Below are 21,284 nucleotides of genomic sequence, written 5' to 3'. Positions count from 1 at the left end.
GAAAGCCCCGCTCGCCTCCCTCCACGTCCGAGCACGGACCGCCCTAGCTGCTACAAAATGGCGGCTCGGTGCGCCCCGGCCGGCCCCCTCACCTCGCGCGCCGGGGCTCGAGGCGGGGGGCGGAGCCTCCGCAAGGGCCGCGCCGAGAGGGCGCGAGAGGGGGCGGTGGCGGGCGCTGCCCGAGGGAACGGGCGCGGAGCTGAAGAGCTGAGGCGGCCGCTGGGGTGGCGCCGAGCCCGCCTCCCGCTCCCCGCCTCGGCCCGGCACCGGCGGCGTCTCCGCGTCGGCCCGCTCTGACTCCTCCTCCTCCTCCTCCGCCTCCCGGGGTGGTGAGTAGGGGAGCCCGGTGGAAGAAGTGTGGAGGTCTTTCCCGGAGCAGATCTCAAGGACGTCCAGCTGTGACGGCGGCCAGAGCTGCTCCCCCCAGTCCCGGGCGGGCGCCTCAGAGTGACACGTCTCTCTCCCTCCACCCCCCCCCGCCTCGTCCCGTCTGTCCATATCACGATAGTCGCGCCAGCACCGAGGTCGGGGGGGTTGCTCGCGTTGGGGATGCCGGGCGCTGAGGGCCGGCAGCCCAGGTCAGCACCGAAGGGCGGCTCGGGCCGTCAGGCCGCTGCCAGAAAGGGAGGACGAGGGCAAGGCGGGTGGAGCCGGCGGTGCGGTTCCGCTCTCTGAGAGGAGCGGCGATGCCGGGGGGGGTGGGGAGGGAAGGGGAGGCCGGTGTTAGAGCCAGCGGGTGAAAATGACCGCCATGGGGCCCCTCGGGCGGGGGATGGCCGGGTGCCGGGGCCTGCCCGGCGGGAAGGCGTTTGCATTTCCATGCCCCGTGAGTGAGAGGGTACTGGCTGGGAGACGCTTAGTTTCGGTATGTTGAGTCGTTTTGTTTCTAGGCCGGGTGCAGCAGATATGCACCCTGCGTTCAAGAGCAAAGTATTAGCAAAACGCTCAGTAGATCCTGGTTTTCCTCAGTATGTATGAATGGCACCTGTGGCGAGGAGCCCAGCACGGAAAGGTGATGATGCACGCGTCTTCCACAAGGGACACCTGCAGTCATTCTGATCGGGTGGTAATAAAAGCAAAAGAAAAAAATCGCACTTTGTTTTATTGTCAGTGATATAAGACATTTACTTTTTCACAGTCGAAAGCAGATTGATATCTTAAAACTGCAACAGGATGCAGTTGTAACTGTGACTTTTTTTGTGCAATGCAACCGTTGGCAAACAAATACATGGTATCTGTTCAGATGAAATGAAGTAATGTTTCAGAGTTTCATGTTTGGGTGGTTTTCTTAATACCTCTCTGCTATTTTTTTCTTTGTTTCAGGGTAACCGACCAAAGAAGTTATGAATATCATCTGTGGTCTAAAGTTGCCGGGCAGGAATTGTATTTTCTTTCATTTGGCTTCTTTGACCAAGCAGGGGAAGTGCAATAATCTCTATAGGTCTTACGCAGGATATTGCAGAACTCAAATCAGTTGTACACGAGATAGATGCCAAAGGCTGGATTTGAGTGGAAATACTAGAAACTGTTTTTTGACTGGAAGCCCTGACTCCTATAGAAACTTCATCGGTAAAGGACCAGGGTGTCTTTTGAATGTCCCAGATACAGAAGTATATAAGAATGCACACCACAGTTCGGGGAGGTTTTGCTTCCAGTCTTCTCTGCTGTTGGGGGAGAAGATCACATCCCTCCAGATCAGTTCTGCAGGGCAACTCCCACGTCTTTTTTCTGCTTGGAACATTCAGATCATCAGGTCTTTTCGCACATCAGCATCATTTCAGGCTGCACCAGTTCCTCTTTTCTGGATTATTGTTAAGCCAGCTCAGAAACTATTTGCTATCATTCTTGGCAGGTAAAATGCTGTTTTACTTTCTCTCTCAGTGTAAGACCCCATTATGCAAAGATGTGTGCATGAGTTTGTGGAGACACAGGTGTATGTGTAGTGTTTTCATTTTAATATCTGTGCAAAATTTTGTAGGACTGGGGCCTAGACAGACAGTTTGCTCAACAAGAAGTTGTTTCCATTATCAGAGGTGTTAGATGTATCTTTTGCTCTTCTCGTTCTCATTTACATGTAGTAGAGGGAGATGAACCAAGAGACTAAGGGGCATTCCTTCTTCTCCTGTGGGAGGGAAGAAATGGAGTGGAGTAGAAGCCAATTACAGTATAAGCTTCCATAAGCTCTTACATGAGGTGAGACTGTAATACAGAATACAGCAAGGGCAGACACTAACAAATTCCTTTTTAACTAAGTCCTAAGTTAACACTGTTTGTATCTTACAGGAGCATAAGAAATTGGTGGAAGGCACTTCCTCCTAATAAACGGGAACTTTTTAAAGAAAGTGCAAGAAAAAATAAATGGAAGATACTCCTGGGTGTCAGTAGCTTAGGAGTTTTATTTGTCGTGTTTTATTTTACTCACTTGGAGGAGACACCCATCACTGGGCGAGCTCGACTGTTGGTGTTTGGAAAAGAGCATTTTAGGGAACTGTCACAGATGGAATATGATATGGTAAGATTTTAAAGAAAAATTCAAAATACTCTAAAACCGTTAATGCTTTTTTTAACAATGAGATAGTCTGGTTAATGAGATGGGCAAACAAACCTTGTGGTGTCCTTGATAAGTTTTGAACTTCATGCTCAGAGCCCTGCGGAGCACCCCCATCAGTTACCCCCTCCTCTTGTCCCCATCCTTTTTAAGAGTTCCCTTTCCGTGAGCAAACTGCTCAGCGGCACGTGGTGGTTAAAGAGCACATTACATGTATGTAGCAAACATTTCTAACTGTGTTGTTGTAATATAACAAGAAATACAGAAATATGGGAGAATCAATAAAAGCATAGCTAATAGGTATATGCTGAGATCTGTCTCATTTTTCTGTGCTGATTTGAGCATTCTTTGGCACTTGTTTAAGGTCCTCTTCTAAGCTGTCACTTTGTAAGGTAATACTCTGCACCTGTATTCAATTCTACTTTTTTTTCATTGGATCAGCTCGTTTTTCTTTAATTGCTTTCTTTTAAAACTGTCCATTGCACTAATTCCTGTAACTTTGAGTTCTGTGACTTTCTGTTCCGAAGCCAGTGAAACTTGATAATCCATACACAAATGTCACTGTATTCCTGTCTGACAGAGAATGTGAGATAAGAACAGAACAGAAGAAGTACAAGGATATATTCAAGTTACATCTTTTGTATAAATTTGTCCGCCTTACAAATTACAACAGAAATATAGAGATACAGAAAAATTACAAATTCAGATGGAAATTCAGGAAGGTGTAGAAGGGTTTGCCAGACTGTGATGCCAGGCTTAACCGTGTATTAGGAAAATGCCAGATACAGGAGGCTGTAGGACCAAGTTTATACTATCTTATTTTTGATCTGTGGTCAGTTTACTTCCTTTTAAGTTTATTAATCCTTAACTTGTGGGTCTGAAAGCCTGAACTCTAATATATTGGCTTTGGCTATGTGAAAGAAAAATGTATTAAAACTTAGATTTAACTAAGTTGTGTGTAGCCACTAAATTAGTTTACCAGTTAGTCATTTACTGTGTGTTTGTTCTGCATGTCAATCAATGAATTTTTTTTTTCAGTGGATGGAGGAATTCAAAAGTAAAATGTTACCTGAGACAGATGCACGCTATCAGGTTGTGGAGAGAGTTGTTGGTCATTTATCTGAAAGCAATAAGGACATCCCACAGGTCTCGGCGCTCAAGTGGGCTATCCATGTGGTAGATGAACCAGGTGTAAATGCTTTTGTGCTTCCAGTAAGTTGAACCCAATACAAAAATTATTAGTAATATTGAAACAGCATTTTATTTATGTGTCGTCTTCTTACTTTTCGCTCTCTTTTTGTTTACAGAATGGTCAAGTGTTTGTTTTCACTGGATTGCTAAATGCAGTTTCTGATATTCATCAGCTCTCTTTCATTTTGGGACATGAAATAGCTCATGCTGTGCTGCAACATGCAGTAAGTATTTAAAGAAAGCTGTCTGAAATTCTTAAATTAATTCTAATTACTTTAATTAAGATTTTTCCTATCACTACCAACCAAAGTTTCAGTGTGACTCTTTCTAATTAATGAAAAATTGAGTTTGAAATGAGAGTATTCTGCTACAGTATATCCTTATTACTCGTGTAGTACTTAATAACTGTCAGAAGTCCTGTAGTAGTCAGTGTTAGCACAAAGTCTGCCAGTGCTTTTTCATAGCTGTACAGATGGATTATGGCTCACTGTTAACAATCATTTAGAACTTGGTCTGCAGATGCCTCTCCTCCTATAGCGCAGACATAAGGAACCAGAGGCACTCAGCAACTCTGTTTGTTACTCCTACACTTGTTAATATCTACAGAACTGAATATACTTTAATAAATTATTCTAAAATACATGATATTTTTATTGTAGTAGCACACGGTTTTAGAATGCCAAATTCTAGAATGCCTGGAGCTTGATTCTGCATTTACAGATAATTGCTTTCACAAACTTAATTTTTCCAAGTTCTGACACAGATGTGTTGAAATTGGTAGTTCTTTGCTATTTGAACAGAATGAATGTAATAATTTTGTTGTGCTTTGTAGTAGGTACAGCTGTGAAAAAAGAGGATGGTATAGAAATACAGCTCATATTGTTCTAGATTGAGGTGATTTGCTAGAAAATGCTTCTTTGCCTCCAAATTGATTTCTTTCTGTGCGTGTCATTTTTAAAAAATTGTATTTGTTACCTATCCATCAGTTTGAGAAGACATAATGAGAAGCTTGTAAACATAAAGATCCTGCTAAAATTGCAAAACTAATCTGGAAATGGGTAAATAAATTTTAAAGGCAGTGGAAATACAGGAGAATTACTTTACTGCATCTTGTATGATTTTGGATGAGCAACAGTTCACATCATAGTTTCTTGGGCTCAGTTGAGCCAACTAACTTGTTACAATTCTAAAAAAAATATTTCTAATAATAAAAAGAAATTACCTCGTTTGTATGGAACCTGTGTCACCCAACTGGCATAGAGAAAAGTATTGCATGACCCGGCTTGTAAGTGCTTAGATCCATTTGTTGCATGTCAAATAGAGCTCTGAAAAACAGAAGAATTTCCATTTCTTTCTTCAGGATCTCTCGGTTTCTGAAATGAAAGGAATGCAACAGAAAATAAAAATTAAATATATTATGCCTGGTGTCCCCTTATCCCATTAGTCCTCCTGTCTAAACGATGTCTATCTCTTCTCAAATTAATGTAAAGAACAGTCTTCTAGGTCTTTTTACAGATTTTTTTCATTCCCACTGAGGTGTTTCATGGCCTTTTTACTAAAGAACTCTGTCTGCATGCTGCTGTCATCTTATCTTAAGCTTTGAATCTCTTGAATTAGTCAAAATTTATTTGTTCCAGCTGTATATATGCAGTTGGTGTGGATTCTAGACTAAAAGTACCTTGTATCCAACTGGATTTTTTTGTGCAAGCAGGGGAGCTTGTGTTCCTGTGGCTGCATAGAAAAGAAAATCAATGATTTTTGAAGTGTTTCCAAATTGTGTTATGTTCTAAAGAAACGTCGGACAGTAAGGAATGAAAAGGGGACAATTTCTGTTTGCAGGCAGAGAAAGCCAGCCTGGTTCACTTCTTGGATTTTCTGTCACTCATCTTTCTCACTATGATTTGGGCCGTCTGTCCCCGTGATAGTTTGGCAGTTGTTGGCCAGTGGATTCAGAGCAAGTTGCAGGAGGTAAGACTGACGTTTCATATTATCCTTCCTGAGTTCCATGGAAAAACATTTTCAGTCTTGGGGAGATAGTACCACTACATAGTATGTTTGAGGAAAAAGGCTGAAAGAGAAATATTATAAGCAAAAATTAACATTTGATTATGTTTTTGAATGAAATATGTTTTTATAAATCTGCATGTACTTTAGTTGATATATATTTTCATTTGTCATCTTGGAGAACTTTAGATCTCCCTAAATGACTGGGTTTAGCTGGACAGGCTCCGAGTACCTGCTTGCCAATTAAGTTAGTTGATTGTCTTTTTGCGATGTCGCTCACCCTTTAAAGTTGTATATGTTGAAATGCCATGTTTTTATTTTGAGTAGTTGTTAAATTGTTTCTAAACCAAATAAAATATATGGAATTCTTTAAATACCTTGTTAGTGGTAAGAATGGTTTCCAAGATAAGAAAATTGAGAATCTAAACACTCTTTTAAAGTATAAACCATGCTATAATAAAACTTATTGAAATAATCTTTTCAGACAGCATATATTCCAATAAAGTAAAGTTCAGAGGCGCTGTGGTGCTAGTTTTCTTCAGCAGTCTAATTTACTCTCTGCCTCCAGACAGTTACTGATCCATTTCTTTTTAAAAACGTGGGGTTTTTTAAAAGAAATTTTGCTTACATCATAAAACTTGAATCTGAATTTAAGTGAAGGAGCTCTTTGGTTTCTTTGACTTCTCTTGATGTTTTTCCTGAGGTTTCCCCTAGTTCCTAAAAACATGAAATTAAACATAACCAATCTGTTTTGGTAGTTCTTATGCTAATGGGTAGATGTGTGGATTCTGAACATAAATTATCTCTAAAGAGCTTGGATATTTGTACCAGTAGCTAAGAAACCAATACATTGATGAATGCTAGCCAGCATTTTGAAGAGCTGAATTTGGAAAAAACAAGGTGTGAATCAATCCTGAGACTGCTCATAATTTAGACAGCAAGATTTAACTCCCTGTCAGCATCATTTCTCCTCTTCTAGGCTAACTGCAGCTGATACTTTGGCATCATGGATTGGAGTTGTGCTTTAGATTGCAAATGGAATCTGGGTTTAAGCTCATCGTCCTAGTGTGCTATAGGAAAGATCTATCATATATGAGATATTGTACAGTAATGTCCTGGTTCAAAACTGATCAAACTCATCTTCAGTAACATTAAACATATCCATATGTAATGCAGAATAAATAAGTTATTAGTACTTGCAAAGCTTTCATCCCATATACAAAAGGTGCTGAATAGAAATTTTTGTTTCTGTTAGTCACCCAGGAGTACAACGTCTGTTTGTTTCCTCCATTCAACGTTTGTCTGTTGTGCTTATGTGAAAATGAATCTTTCTGCACATTTTCTCAGGATGTGTCTTTTCCCCTTCTTCCACAACTATATTTTACTTTTTAAAGTTTTAGCATCCTACTCTATGAAAGGGTTATTTAAGCCACATTGCAGTACTTGCTTCTGTTTCAGTTTTTGTTTTTCTTTTATGTTCTCAGAGGCTTAACTTTTTTACCTACTGACTGTTGTTTATTTTTTATTATTGACTATAAGTAGTTTCCAGTGACTCTTTGTAGGCTTTTTGGCATGTTAGCTCCAGTTCTGCTTTTTTCTCCAAAGCTAGTGGGTTTGCTTGCCTTAAGAAATTGTTAAGTTCTCTTATGCGATTCATTCGTGGTTGTTCTTTAGTCATGCATTTCTGAACTGAAACATGTTGGCTTTGTTTTTACAGCAGCAGTTATTTTATGTGGGAACTAAAGCCTAGGAATTATTCTTGGAATAGTACAAAGCATGACTCTGAGTTTTACTCATGTCCCGCACACTAGTATGTACAGATACAGTACTTCATATTCCCTTTCTTGTCCACCTCACACCATCAGATTTGTATTCTGGAAACTGGTGATTTTGCATAGTCAACTTACCTGGAACTTCCTTTTCTTTAACATACACAAACAGCTCTGGTAATTGATTTGAAAAATCAAATCTGTCGTCTTTATTATGTGCAATTTCTGACAAGGATTTTAGATCAGAGTTTGAAGATCTAATTTTTCATTCCAGCACATTCACAAAAGAATTTTTTAAAAAATTCATTTTTCAGTACCAGATGAGTAGCATTGTATGTTAGATGCCTCCAGACCCTTTTATGTGACCACTGCCAAGACTTTATTGGCTAGAAGCATACTGTGAAAGACAGCCCAAGTTTTCTCAAGAGATTCAGATTATTTTATAGTTTTATGTCTGAAGAAGAAACACATAGAATTCTCAAAAATTGCAGAGGACGCATTTAAGTCTCTTATATGTTAATGAAATTTTGGTAATGATTAGAACATAACAAATCTGGAACCCTGCTTGGTCATAAGCTGTATCTAGCATAAGAATTGCTATATGGAATCACATCAGAGTCTGTTTAGGCTCGTATCTTGTCTGTGACTGGCCAGTAGCAGATACATAGAGGAAAAGTAAAGGAAATAACAGCAATTACAGGGTGGTAGTTTCTTCAGACGCCATCGCTGCTTCCGCAGTCTGCAGCATGGGTAGGTCCTGAACTAAAGATTGCATTAGTGTTGTGTTTATTTTTAAAAGTACAGCCATATTTTTGCTGGCAGTATTGGGATAGACATACAGGTAAATAGTCATACCCTGGTGCTTAACTGTAAATGCAAATAAAACTGTTTAAGGGGTAAGAGTTTAAATGCTGATCTTTTTATTGCCATCTTCTTGCTGTCCCAGATCTCTCTAGATGGTCTGTTAAGACACATGCATTCAGACCATCAATTGCCTAGTTCTTAAACTTTTGCAAATCTTTTTTGAGAGGGATGCTACCCCTTCTTATTTAAAATTGTTGTAAACCTCCCAGAGAAGAAAACCACAAGTGGTTATAACTGAAGAAATAGAAAACTGCCTGCTTGTGTAAGCCTCTGTTCCAATTAGTGATTTGGGTAGTCCTGTTGCCTGTTACCAGTTTCATTTTCCTGTCTGAGAAATGTTTAATAATTAAAGAAATAGTTTATCTGGCTAACTGGGAAATGGTGCTTCAGGAATTTATGTCAGACTGGCCAGGGATATCTTTGCTGTTTAGTGAATATATGCACTCCAGTAGACCCAGAGCACTTTTCAAGGCAATAGAAATATATATTCCACTTCAAGTAATTACTTTATCATCAGAGGATTTTAAAAATATATTTATAATTTCAATGTTTAAGGTCTGTAAGGAAGCTAAGAATTTAGAAAGTGACCTCATCTATGCTTACTTATAAACCAGCGTATTTGGCTTTAAAAAAACCTGTAGAGGATTAGGTTTGGTTGGCTTTTATTTTTGATGTAGTAAAGAAAAACTATCAGTACTACTTTAGAAAGAAGCAAAAAGTTACAGGTACCTTTATGTACTCAAGCGATTGGACCACTTCTTTGGTGCTCTTCATTTCTATCTGTTTTGTCGGGTTTTGGTTTTTTTTTCCTGGAACTTACAAGGATGACATATTTTTATAACCAGATAAAGAGCTGATAAAACCTTTTTCTCTCTGCTAACCTTGCACATCCCCATTCTTCAGTTGATATTTCCTAATTGATGCCCAGACCAGAATGTTGTGACATGTTCCTTATCTCTGCAGGAGCAGGCTGTTTTAACAAGTCCTGATTTGCATTTACTATAACCTGATATACTAGGGCAAGGCTGCCCAAATCTACATGAATTATATATGCCAGAAGATCCTAGTTATATCACTAAATAACCATTTGAGAAAACTACCACTGTCTCTTAGTGTGTATTAATACAATGTCATACCCTAGAAAAAAGGGAGAGGAGTTGGTCAGATTTATGTCTTCCAGTTTGATTTCTCAAGGGCAATTTGCAGCTTGTGTTGGGGGATAATCATGACAAAGGAGTGATTTCTGCATGAAAATGTTTATGACTACATTCCATACTGTGGGCTGTTTACCATACAAAATAGATCATACCAGGTTTAAAGACACTCGTCATAAAAGTTTAAGGGAGCCACCAGAATTTTTTACGTACAGTTGCTACAACAAAAATCTTAATGCAAATAAGAGTGAAGTGAAGAAATTCTAGTTTAAAGTTGGCATTGACCCTTTGGTTGCTGCAAAATGCTGTGAGACTGGCTGATGAGAGGGGCCATGAAAATAGGTATCATTTGAATTAATTTCCACTGAATATAGGATCAGTGAATTACATATAATGGAATTAAAGATTACATTAAGAAAGTCAGTACTGATCACATGCAATGTGAAAATTATAAACACCATTTCATATGAGAAGGTTAGAAAAATAGCTACAATGCTCTAGCTTTGTACACAGTCAAAACCAAGAAATAGAGCTTTGATGTGCTTCTTTGCAGTTTATGTTTGATAGACCATACAGCAGAACATTGGAGGCTGAAGCTGATAAAGTGGGACTTCAATTTGCAGCAAAGGTAACTACAACTTGTTTGTTTTATTAGCAATTTACCAGACATTTTTCAGTTTCCGTTATAATCGGAGGGAGTTTCACACTTCATACAGAGGTAAACTGTGTGTGAGGGGGAGGGTTCCCAAATTTTTAAAGAATTGTAGATTGATGAAGCAGCGGGAAATAAAAACAGTTTGTAGGGAAAGACAGAGTCATTCTGGCTAAATTGTATGTAATAAAATTGAAGTTTGTAAAGTTGTGCATTATTAACTGCACAGTATACTTTCTACATAGTTTATTACTATTAGAAGAAAAAGCTACGTATTTATAGAGGAGAATGCCAAATAGTGAGCTTCCGTAAGCAGGATATATTTAGTTGCATGTAAAAATATAAATTAGCCTTTAGATTTTTTTTCACTTAGTTTCCTTCTATTGTGAGAGGTTCTGAGGAATGCTTTACTATATTGTAGTGCACCTAAAATATTCTGATCTATAATATCTATTCTCATAACAATTCAGTAAAATTTAAGAACTTTTTGATATTGTGATTATATTTTCTGTGATTACTGATAATTACGAAGTATATCAATATTGTTCTAGGATTTAAAGATTTAGGCTAAATACAGCCATAAAAATAATGCAGCTTTGCTAAAGTAAGACAAAAATTTGGTTAGAAACTACTCAGCATTTTTTCATAGTTTGTTTTTTCAGCCACTTTTTTTTGTCCTTGTGGATTTTAATTCGAAATTAAAGAAATTAAAACAACTCTTTCATTTCTAGCTAAGTGCAATAGAGCTAGATAAGTGTTAGATAACTATGAGAGCAGCACCATCTAGTGTTAATATTTCATAAGGAAAAATTCCTTTTCTTAATAATTATTAATATTTGTTCAAGGAAGAGTTTTTAAAATTAATTTTGATTCTGGGATTGAGACTGCATTTGTAGTTTAAAGTTATCTAAGTGAATAATACAGTCCATGAAAAAACGTAATTGCTGTGTGGGTGCTCACTGCTTGGTAATACCAAAGATGTAGGGCCATACTAGAAAGAAACAAGCAAAGTAGTATCTCAGCATTTCTCTGCTTCTGCAGATAATCTTTTTATAATAATAATTTTAAGAAATAAATTAAAAGGATAAAGCACCATTTCTGTATTTCTGGGGAACAAAAAAGTCATTTTCTTACCTTGTGAGTAATCGTCTCTTTTTCTCTTAAAAAATGAAAATTAATGTAAGAAATCTTATTCTTTTTTTTTTCCTCTCCACTTAAATGCAAATATAAAGGAGTCTGCTGATGATATACAAATGCCATTCTTAAAGTTAGTGTTCAATGAGTTTCTATGGTTAAATATATACGTCTATGGAGAGAGAGAGGAAAGTCTTAGTTCTGCAGAATTACAATTTTAACCTGTTGTGGATTGCAAAAAGGCAGTGTAATCACTTACAGAAAAGCCTTTGCAGTTCATTTTTAGAGATATTTAAGTATGAGTTGTTATCACTTTATATTTTTGACTCTAAACTTCTTCCTGTAAATTTGCCTAAATCTGTGGAGATGATTAATTTGTTCTGCTGTACTGTGTCTAGCAAATATAACTTAGAATAAGCAGCTGAGTTTTTTAAAGAACAAGTACGTGCCAGAAATTCTGAATCTGTTTTTCTCCTGAATTTTTTAATTCAGGTGCAAGTTTAAGATCAGTGGAATTACATAGATGTTAAAAGGAACGAATCTAGTGTCTATCTGGATGAGTTTTTTAGGACAGCCTTTTCCTGTCAGGTATGAGGGGGACCATCTAAACAGGCTTTGGAAATGTAAAACTTAAGATGTCTTTTGTAATTCAATATTCATTAGAATGTGTATTGTATTACTTTAAAAATACAGTGGTGTATACATTTCCTTTCTGTTTTCAGGCTTGTGTGGATGTACGAGCAAGCAGTGTATTTTGGCAACAAATGGAATTAGCAGAAACCATTCAAGGGCAGCCCAAGTTACCAGAGTGGCTCTCCACACACCCTTCTCATGAAAACAGAGCTGAGCACTTAGATCGGCTTATCCCGGAGGTGAGCAGAGTTGAAGGAAGTGTGCCTCTTTCTCTTAGGAAGGTTGCCAGAATTAGTTTGGTATTGATTCACAAGCTACTTTGGTATTGATTCACAATCTACTCTTTTAGCATCGTGCTTATCTTTCTCTTTATCCTTACAGAAATTTTCTGTTACAAAGCTCTCAACCTTAAAGGTTTTATTAAATGAGGAAAAATTAAGATAGCACAGGTAAAATGTAATAATATTCTAGGGTTTCTTTCTTTTGTGATTTCTGATCAAAGTGTAGTATTTTTGCTTTTGAATGACCTTCCTGGTATAGATGTGACAGTGTCACAGGTCTCATCCATTCTTTTCTCTTTTTTGCCATTTTGGAAGCGAGTTTTTAAGTTGGATCCCTAAACTGTCTTGGCTTCTCTTGCTTTGGTAGCTAACCCTAGGCTGTCAAATAGAGAATGCTCCATCCTATCCTGTCTGTCTCACTGATGTGGGATTGAATACACCTCGAATAACTGCCTCAGAAGAATGTCAGATCCCCAGTAGAAGATTTCTTAATAGCCCTAGTTATGATAGGTCTCTGTAGATTTTGCAGCCTGCTTTTTTCTTCACATCTCTGTTCCGTCACATTAGGGAGCAAATTTTACCCCACTCCAAGGAACTTGAGCTAATTCACGCAATTGCCCATCAATCTGCAGTCTTTTCTCTGTTCTTTGAGATTTCCTCTCAGAGGAATGCCAAGTGGATAGCTGCTTGGGGATTCTCTTAATTTGATGTGCTACTCACTGGTAGCTTAAGGACAGAAAACTGTTCCAAGTTTAGTAATCTTAGTTTGTTTACTATTTCTTTAAATAGTGGGGTTTTTAACTACAGAAAAATAACATGGATTGGTTTTTGCCTAGTTTTTTCTTTTTAAAATACAGTGTTAAAGCACTTTACAACAGCACTGTTTTTCAGCAAGCTAAACTGTGTTTGGAAATTCCCTTTCTTATAACCAACTGGTAATTTCTTCTTCTTCCCTTTTTTTTTTTTTTTTTTTTAAACACTCAGTCACTTTAAGTCTTTCTCAGTTCCAAACTGCAAAGACAGTTGAAGATTTATTGGCAGAAGGAGCACTAAAATGTTGAGGTGTTTTCTGATTTCAAAGGAGAAAAAAAGATTTTCATGAATGCTTTGATGAGAATGAATGCAGTAAATATTCTAAATGATGGCATAAATCAAAATCAACATTAGGGGTACAAGGTTGGAGACTGGCTAGACTGAATATTTTAAATTAATATACACAAATTCTGTACTTTGCAAAAACAGGTTGTGAGACTGTTTTGGTGGATTTTCTAACACATTAGAGCAGCTGAATGGAAAAGGATACTTGTGGAGCCTCAATTTTAGTGAGATTGAACATAAAGGGTTGTGTTTTTTAGTTAGATTGAACATAAAGCCATAAACCACTGGCTTATAAAGTGGTAATGAAATAAATTACTTATGTTCTACCCCAGGACTGAGTAAATAAGTTAAATAACTGAGCAACTGTGTAGAACTGGCCATCATGTTATTTCTGTCTTGTCTCTTGTAGTTTAGTAGGTGGAGCAACCTTCATCTTTTTATAGCCACTCTCACTTCCAAGAGCAGCGGAGGCTAGGAAATTTTCTTCCAAAAGATAATTGAGGAGGAGATGTTTTCATTTGCCTTTTACCTTAAACATTCTTTGGAGCAGGATGAGAAAGCAGGGGCTGAAGGCTTCCTGGTTTTAACCGAAATTCACTAGATAAGTGAGGTTGGTACTACAAAAGTGGAATAAAAATGAAAGAAAGTATGTAGAGGTGGTGTTGGAGGCTTCTTGTCTGAAGCGTTGACTCCCCTTCATCTGAGAGCTGCCGTCTTGATGCTGGATCTCAGGCTTTTAAAGGGAATCCCAGGGCTTTGTTGTTGTTCAATATCAGTGTCTTTTTGTTTCATTGTTCACATAGTTAAAGCTTTTTAGAACGGTATGTTTACCATATATTGATAGCCGTTAGATACTCAGAGCCCAGGGGAAGAAGCCAAATTTTGAAAAGGGCCTTTTTATCTCTCTAGTATCTCTCCATGAAGAAACTGTACTTCTTAAGACTCAGTATCAGATCCATCGTGAGCATTGTTGTGTTTCATATGCTGATGGTTTTGAAGCTGAAATGGTTTTCAGGACAATACAATATCCATTATTAGACCAGCTACTGTAGCTGGGGGAAATAGGGACAAGTTTTTGGACTTCTCAGGCCACACAGATGTTTCTCTACAGACTTCTAAGCAAGTTCACAATAAGATGCGATCATATAAAGTGGGAATTTTTCTTCAGTTAATGAAATGGCATGTCTCGATGAGGTGACTTAACAGTCTCAGGAAATGTAAATTAAAGCAGGAATATCACAGGGATTCTCTTTTCACATAATTAAAAGACAGGGAGCAAATCAAATGAGTTTTAAAGATCTTGCATCTGGTTTTCTGAACAAGTTGGAACCTATAGCCAAGCTGAGGAATTGGTCAATAAGAGAGCTATAAGCAGTTACAAAGTGGTGCTGTCCTGGAAGGGAAATAAAGGAAATTTAAAAACGCGGTGAATCTTTTTAAGGATTTCCCCCTCAGACTGGGAGAGATTTGGATTGTAAACTAGGAAAACAGAATATACTGTTAAACAGGAAACTGAAATCTCCTAGAATTCCTACGTGGAAGGTGGTGAGATGAAGGGCTATGCATCTTTTTTTCAGAAAAAGAAATCTTGAAATAGTTTTGTAGTAGCGGGAAGGATGCTTACCATTGTTCTGGAGAGAAAAATTGTGGAAGTGTAGTGCCAGAAAGAAGCGATAGGATCTTCTAGTTCATCTCTGAACCTTTTATTTTAATATTGTCTGACTTGCTACAGTTTGTCTACCTTTTTTCTAATATGCGGTTCGAATAGAGCACTGTACATCAGCTGAAGCCTCAGCTATACTGAATAAAGCAGAGGGTTATCTACTCAGCCTTGCCTGTGACACAAAAATTCATCTTGACGTGACATCATGTTGGCTCAGATTCCATTTTCGATTCACTGTAACTCCTATTTCCCACTGTTTCTTGTGGAAATGCCATGTTGAGATCATTTTGATAGTAATACTAAGTTGGGATATGTCACCTCTACTGCTTCTCTTTTGTTTGCTAAGTCAATTAACTTGTCAAAAAAAAAGTTAATTTACTTTGGCAAGACTTGTTCTTGTCAAATCCACATTGGCTGTTTATTATTTTTATTATTGTTTGGGTAGTTACTGCTTTTTTCTCAGTCTGCTGCCTTTTGGATATTGAAGCTACATTTATTTTGCTTCCTTTTCAAAAATGGGTTGGTATATTTGCCCTTTGCTTATGATGTGAAGATTCCTTCAGATAGTTCTAGTACTACAATAAGTTAATTAAGCCTTATCAATGTGAAAACTTAAAGGAAAATAAGAATAAAAAATACTGACCTGTGTTTCTGTCCTCCCCATAAAGTTGTTAAATATTTTGTCACAATTTTTCTTTTCTGTGCCGACAGAAGCAGTGAAAGATCTGAAGTATTAGCATTATGTATAGGTTGCTTTTCTTCTCCATCAAGTAACAAATCTATCCGTTCTTTTAATCATCTTTTTACTATGACTTCATTTGTAGAACCTGTTGTCTTCCCTGTGCCTGCTAATTGTAATTCATTTTGCAACTCAGTGGTTCTTATTTTTATTTTTTTTATTATTATTTTTTTACCCTATATGCTTGTGCTATTTCTTAGCTTTTGTCAGAATTGCAAGGTCAGAGCATAAGTCAGCCCTGCAGATGTAATCGCAGTTAATACGCAGGAGACTATAACCCTTGGCCTGGTTTGCGGACAAGAGAATGATGTGGCTTTCATACTGAGAGAGCTGACAGCCTGAGAGGTAGGATGCACTCCAAAAGACTGTGCGGGGTCGAGATGCAGCAGTTAGCCTGGTATCTGTGACAGTGGTGAAGGATTAATACTGAGAGCTAAAAATTACTTGTTTCTGTATTTGTCTCTGCTGGTAGGCTTTATATGAAAGCAATAGGATGAGGCGGACCTCCCTAATTCTTATGCCTTCCCCCCTACCAGCACATTGCAGGAGGTGACTGCAATTGTATTGATAAGAAAAACAGCATCAACTTTGTTACTTACAAGCAATAGTTTTGATATTTTATTTGAGATCTCCTGAACCAGTAAGCATGCAGGTGGTCTTTATTCTGAACAGCAGCACTTCTCTCTTAAGGTAAACCTGAAAAGAACAGCATTAAAGTACTGTCAGTTCCCAGGTGAATCTACGTACTCACTCTAGCTAGTTAACCTTGTTCAGCTCTGTCCGTCGTCTTTATTGAGAACACTCTTCAGTAAAAACAGTCAATGAAACATATTCTTATTATAATATTAATATGCATGTGCTTCATGAAGGGTGCTTTTACTTGTCCTCTTACCCAAAACTCAAGCAATATTAAATTACCGGATTTGAAGTTGATAGTGATTTTGGAAGTACAGTACGGCTGACCATTTTGGGCTGTTTTATCTTTCAGGAAAAATTATATTGTAAGCTCCTCAGCCTGTTACTGGCACCTTAATGACGTTACAGAGCTACTGGCACAAAACAACATAGCAGCAGTCAACTGAGCTAGGGAAAGTATGCTTTCTAACTAGGGTTCAATGTTGCATAGCAGTCGCAAACGTTGCATACAAAGGCTACTTTCACTAGAGTGTGTAGTCATAGCTGTCTTGTAACGGTGAGATGACATGTCAACATAGCTTTCCATTCTCATAACTGTAGTCTTTTTAATGGCATGTGAGTTGATGGTGTTGAATAGATGCTTTCTACCCCCTTGGACAGCTTTACGTCTAGCAAGAGCACAAAGACATCCACAGGGTAAAAATGTTAACTCTGAAGTATTGTTTTTTACCTTTGCTGTTGTGACTTCAGTATTTTAGATAAGTGAAACCATGGAAGTAGGCCAGGCACTATATAGCCACGAAAACCAGAGACATAAAATTGCTAAATTAGTTTAAAAGAGGATTATGTTGCCCTTTCCAGGATACAGCCTGAATCTTTATATTTCCATCTGCCTTCAGTAATGCTGCTTGACATTAATGCAGTCTTGCAGCAGCTTATGTTCTGGAAGAGAACAAGAGAAAACTCTTGGTTTGTCATAAATGTCAGTTTAGAAATTAATTGGTCACTGGAGCAGAAGAGTGTTCAGTGCTACAGTTACATTTGGTGACTACATGGACGATCATGCTGTAGAAAAACAAATACTGAAAGCTTTATTCATATTTTTTTTAAGTTAGAGAAGAGGAATATTTGCATGCCTAATCCAGACTTGTGTATCCATTAATTTGAATGTTACATTTCAGCAAGAAACAGCTGGAGAAACTCTTGTCACATTCTTGGAATGGGTCTTTTTCCAAAACCAGTTGTTAAATTTAAATTCTATTTGTTTCTAGCCATTTACAGCAAACTCTTTATCAGTTCACTGTAGTAAAGTTAGGGAGAAATATGTTTTGGTACCTCCTTATACAAAGAAATGAGTTAAGATGCTCCACTCTTCTATTTTAAAATCTGCTGTAGTAAGATGTTTCCAGTGTCTCCTGTGGAAGAATACCAAATTGTTTCAAAATGATGGGCAAATACTTATGCATAGGTGTACTGGAAAATTTTATTTGATATTTCAGCCAAATCTAGTGTGTATAAAGCAGATTAAAAATTTCTGCTCTGCTTAAGTGCAGTGCTAGGACTGCTATGAAAACTATGTTACTTTCTTCCTCCTCTTTAATCCATCTAGAACAAATGGATCAACCCACGCTTTCTGCTGACAGTCCCTAGTACTGGTCACGAGGCACCTGGCTACAACTCAGGACAGATCTGGCTATTACTTTTCAAGAATCCATGGTTATGAAGTGAAGTGGAATAAAATATACATTTGACCTTATTGTCCCATGAAACGGTTAAAAATAAAGCTGGATGTTAATATGCCCATAGTTTTATGCTGTTAATTGAGGCCAAGATACAGACAATATTGCATAAAAGTGAACATACCGCAGTGACCATTGATTAATGCTAAATATCAGGCTAGTTTTTGACTTGGTGTTTTCTTGGTGTTTCATTTTGCAAATCTTGAAAAAATAGTTCTCAGTGGAGATGTAGAACCCTCTAAAATTCTACATACAATATTTTGCTATATGATACATAGGATCTTACCTTTCTTGATTAGTTTAAACGGCTCTTGCAGGAGAATCCATGGATACTAGTAGATCTGTGTACAACCACTTGCAAAGTGCTGCATTGGACTTAGTTGTGTGGTATCCATTGTTAGCTTTAAAATGAGCTGCCTGTTTGTATGGACTAATTAAGGTATGTTCAGCGTTGTTAAAATGAACACCATCTTAAGCATCCTTTAAAACAGCTGACTTTATACAGTTTTATATCAATTTCTCCACAGTGCCTTTGAGACGTGAGATTCATCCGTTGTCATACCTTTCTCAGATTGCCCACAAGACAGGATGGTCTGGGGGGAGTGTGCTTGTGCTAATGGATTTTGATTCTCTGGGAAATTCTTTGGCTCCTTCCTGCCTCTACTTTCTAATCTGTAGAATGGAAGCAATGGCACTTACTCAGTGAGCAGGAGTAACTGAAAGTTTGGTCTCTTAGTGCTAATCTTTTTATCCAGACAAATTTTTACATTCTAGAGACATTATTTTCTCAGAGTACTTGGAAGCTGTGTATTCAAATGCTTCTTGGAGATGAGATCACTTATGTAACTGGACCTTAACTATACGGATCAACCATCTGGATCTCTGTGCTGAACAGTTAAATGTCCATTATGTTATTGGAGATTTTTCCCTCCTTTTTTGAGTCAGACATCTATATATAGTTACTTCAATAATAGAACATATCTGATGAAGTAAATTATTTGCAGCCCTTTTTTCTTGATGCAGTCCTTTTAATTTACATGTGCACGTAAATTAAAAGGGAAAAGGTACTGATGTGGACAAGTATCACATAAAATAGTTGGAGAACTTCCTATCTATTTATGCTGTACATTTTAGAGTATCCATTCTTTGAGAGACTGTGAGAAAATGATCTTCATTCTTCATTCTTAATTTTTTTCCCATTGTTGTACCATATTGCTACATTTCTTCTCAGGAATTCTTGGTTTCTGTTGAAAAGTCATTCAGTAACAACTCAGACTCAGTATTATACTCACTAAGCTTTATGTGCAAATGCAGACCTTACTGGAAAGCCAAATCACTGACTGAAAGCTTTTTTGTTTTTCTTGTTTAAATGAGCTTGATTTGTTTTCCTATATATTCACAGGCTCTTAAAATAAGAGAGAGCTGCAATTGCCCATCTCTTTCTGGACCAGATCCTCGCCTCATTTTCAAACTTAATATGCAACATCTACTGGAGTCGTCTAAAGATCAAGAAGCCCCAAATTCTACAAAGCGAGATCTCTCAAAACCAAAACTGGATTTTCCTCACACTCAAAAAGTAGAAGATATGCCAGTAACTTTTGCGGTCAAACCTACAAACTAATGATAATAATTTTCGCTTTTTATGAAACTTGTGGTCCCTGAAGGTCTGTCTTATAACACAAAATTGTCTTTGAATCACGAAGAAGATGTAGCCACTCTTATTCTATGTTTCTTTTACGTGATCTCTCACTCAAAGCAATAAGGAACCATGCCCACACAAGAAGAGCAGCGTGTTGGAGTAGAAAGTTTCTTATTCATCAAGAGTTACTAAAATAAATCACTTCTCAGGGGAAAGATAATCTCATACAATCCATTCACACAGTGTAATTTTCAGCTTTATCAGGCTCACCTTGATCAGAGGACAGATGAGCCAGAAGTGTCCCTAAAGCAGAGGAAAAAGTACAATTTTCATCACTTAAGTTGTCTGGTTTATCTTGCTGTAATTTGGGTTAGATCTATTCAGCTTCATTTGAGAAATAATGAGGAGAGCTTACCGCCTGTTCTACATATAGTATGTTTAAAAATATTAAGCTGAGATGCGGTAATAGCCTATGGGCTAGATACACCCCCACTTAATTAGGTGGATTTACTGCTGGGATTTTGCTTCTTTCTAAGGCATTTTAGAATATGGATTGATTCAACATTTTCTTCAAAGCAACCTGAAAGGGTTGCACAAAGTTCAATTTTAAAAAAAGGAGTTAAATAATTTTCAAGGAAGTCTTTCTTCTGAAAGAAACTCTGTATAAGAACCATAGTTTGTAGCATTAGAATGCTTTGCAAGGATGGCTGTTGACTTACTTTAAATGATCAGGATGCCTCATCAGAGGGCAGTTTTACTGCAGTAACATTTGATTTGGATATATCCGTTTGGATAGAAGTGGTTGCCGATGTGGAAATATGTTACGTAGTAGGCAAATACAGCAAGGCTTCTTGACTGCACAGCTTTCGCAGCTGTACCTTATCCTAAAAGGTGGCTTCTCTTCAGGAAACTGGCATCTAATACTGAGCATCCCCCTCTCCCCCCAGTCCTCATGAAGCCACATGTTTTATACCATGGAGACCAATATGCACAATATAGGTAAAGCTCTGCCTTTCGTGATGGGCTAGCCAGTATGGCCAACATGTTAATCTTTACTTGCACATGTTTGAGTTGTCCTTGCTTTGCAGTTGATGAAAATACTGAAATGTCGATCTTACAGGAAGATGTGGAAAGAGGTGGCAGTGAATGAAAATAAAAAAGGGAAATCCCTTTCCTTTATCTGTTAAAATGTATTTGCTATTAGGTTTTTTGTTACTTACTTGTATTAAAAGAAAAATCTCTTTCATGTGTGGTAGGGTTTTACGTGAAGGGGACATTCAAAGTACTTTACAGTGTATTGTATTTCGAAACAGTCTTTTTTATATACAGAGAGGGACAGACTTTATCGTATTTCTTCAATTAAAGCAGAATGCAAGCTTTTAAAAAGGAAAAAAATTGCCTATTCAGTGCTGACAGTGAATATAGTTGGAAAAAAAGATTGTGAAACAAGTAATTCCTTTACTGACTTCAGTCGACGAACCGGGGTCCTTTGAGAAACGCCAGCAACTACCTAACTTATCTCTATTCAGCGGTAAGTTGA

The 21,284-nt window shown here is 37.8% G+C and overlaps 1 protein-coding gene across 1 annotated transcript; it reads left to right on the top strand.

Annotated features, from left to right (window-relative positions):
- The first annotated feature begins 1,343 nt into the window (after nucleotides 1-1,343).
- OMA1 (OMA1 zinc metallopeptidase) lies at nucleotides 1,344-21,188 on the top strand. Its single transcript, XM_050901054.1, has 8 exons — nucleotides 1,344-1,852; nucleotides 2,284-2,512; nucleotides 3,587-3,760; nucleotides 3,856-3,963; nucleotides 5,579-5,707; nucleotides 10,084-10,158; nucleotides 12,039-12,188; nucleotides 19,508-21,188. Exons 1-8 carry the CDS (start codon nucleotides 1,344-1,346, stop codon nucleotides 19,724-19,726), a joined length of 1,593 nt encoding a protein of 530 aa, XP_050757011.1. The 3' UTR covers nucleotides 19,727-21,188.
- The last annotated feature ends 96 nt before the right edge of the window (nucleotides 21,189-21,284 follow it).

The sequence above is a fragment of the Gymnogyps californianus genome, chromosome 8 (assembly GCF_018139145.2).
Source record: "Gymnogyps californianus isolate 813 chromosome 8, ASM1813914v2, whole genome shotgun sequence".
NCBI lineage: Eukaryota > Metazoa > Chordata > Aves > Accipitriformes > Cathartidae > Gymnogyps > Gymnogyps californianus.
The sequence above is the reverse complement of the archived record's forward strand: the minus strand, read 5'-3'. Positions and strand labels throughout refer to the sequence as shown.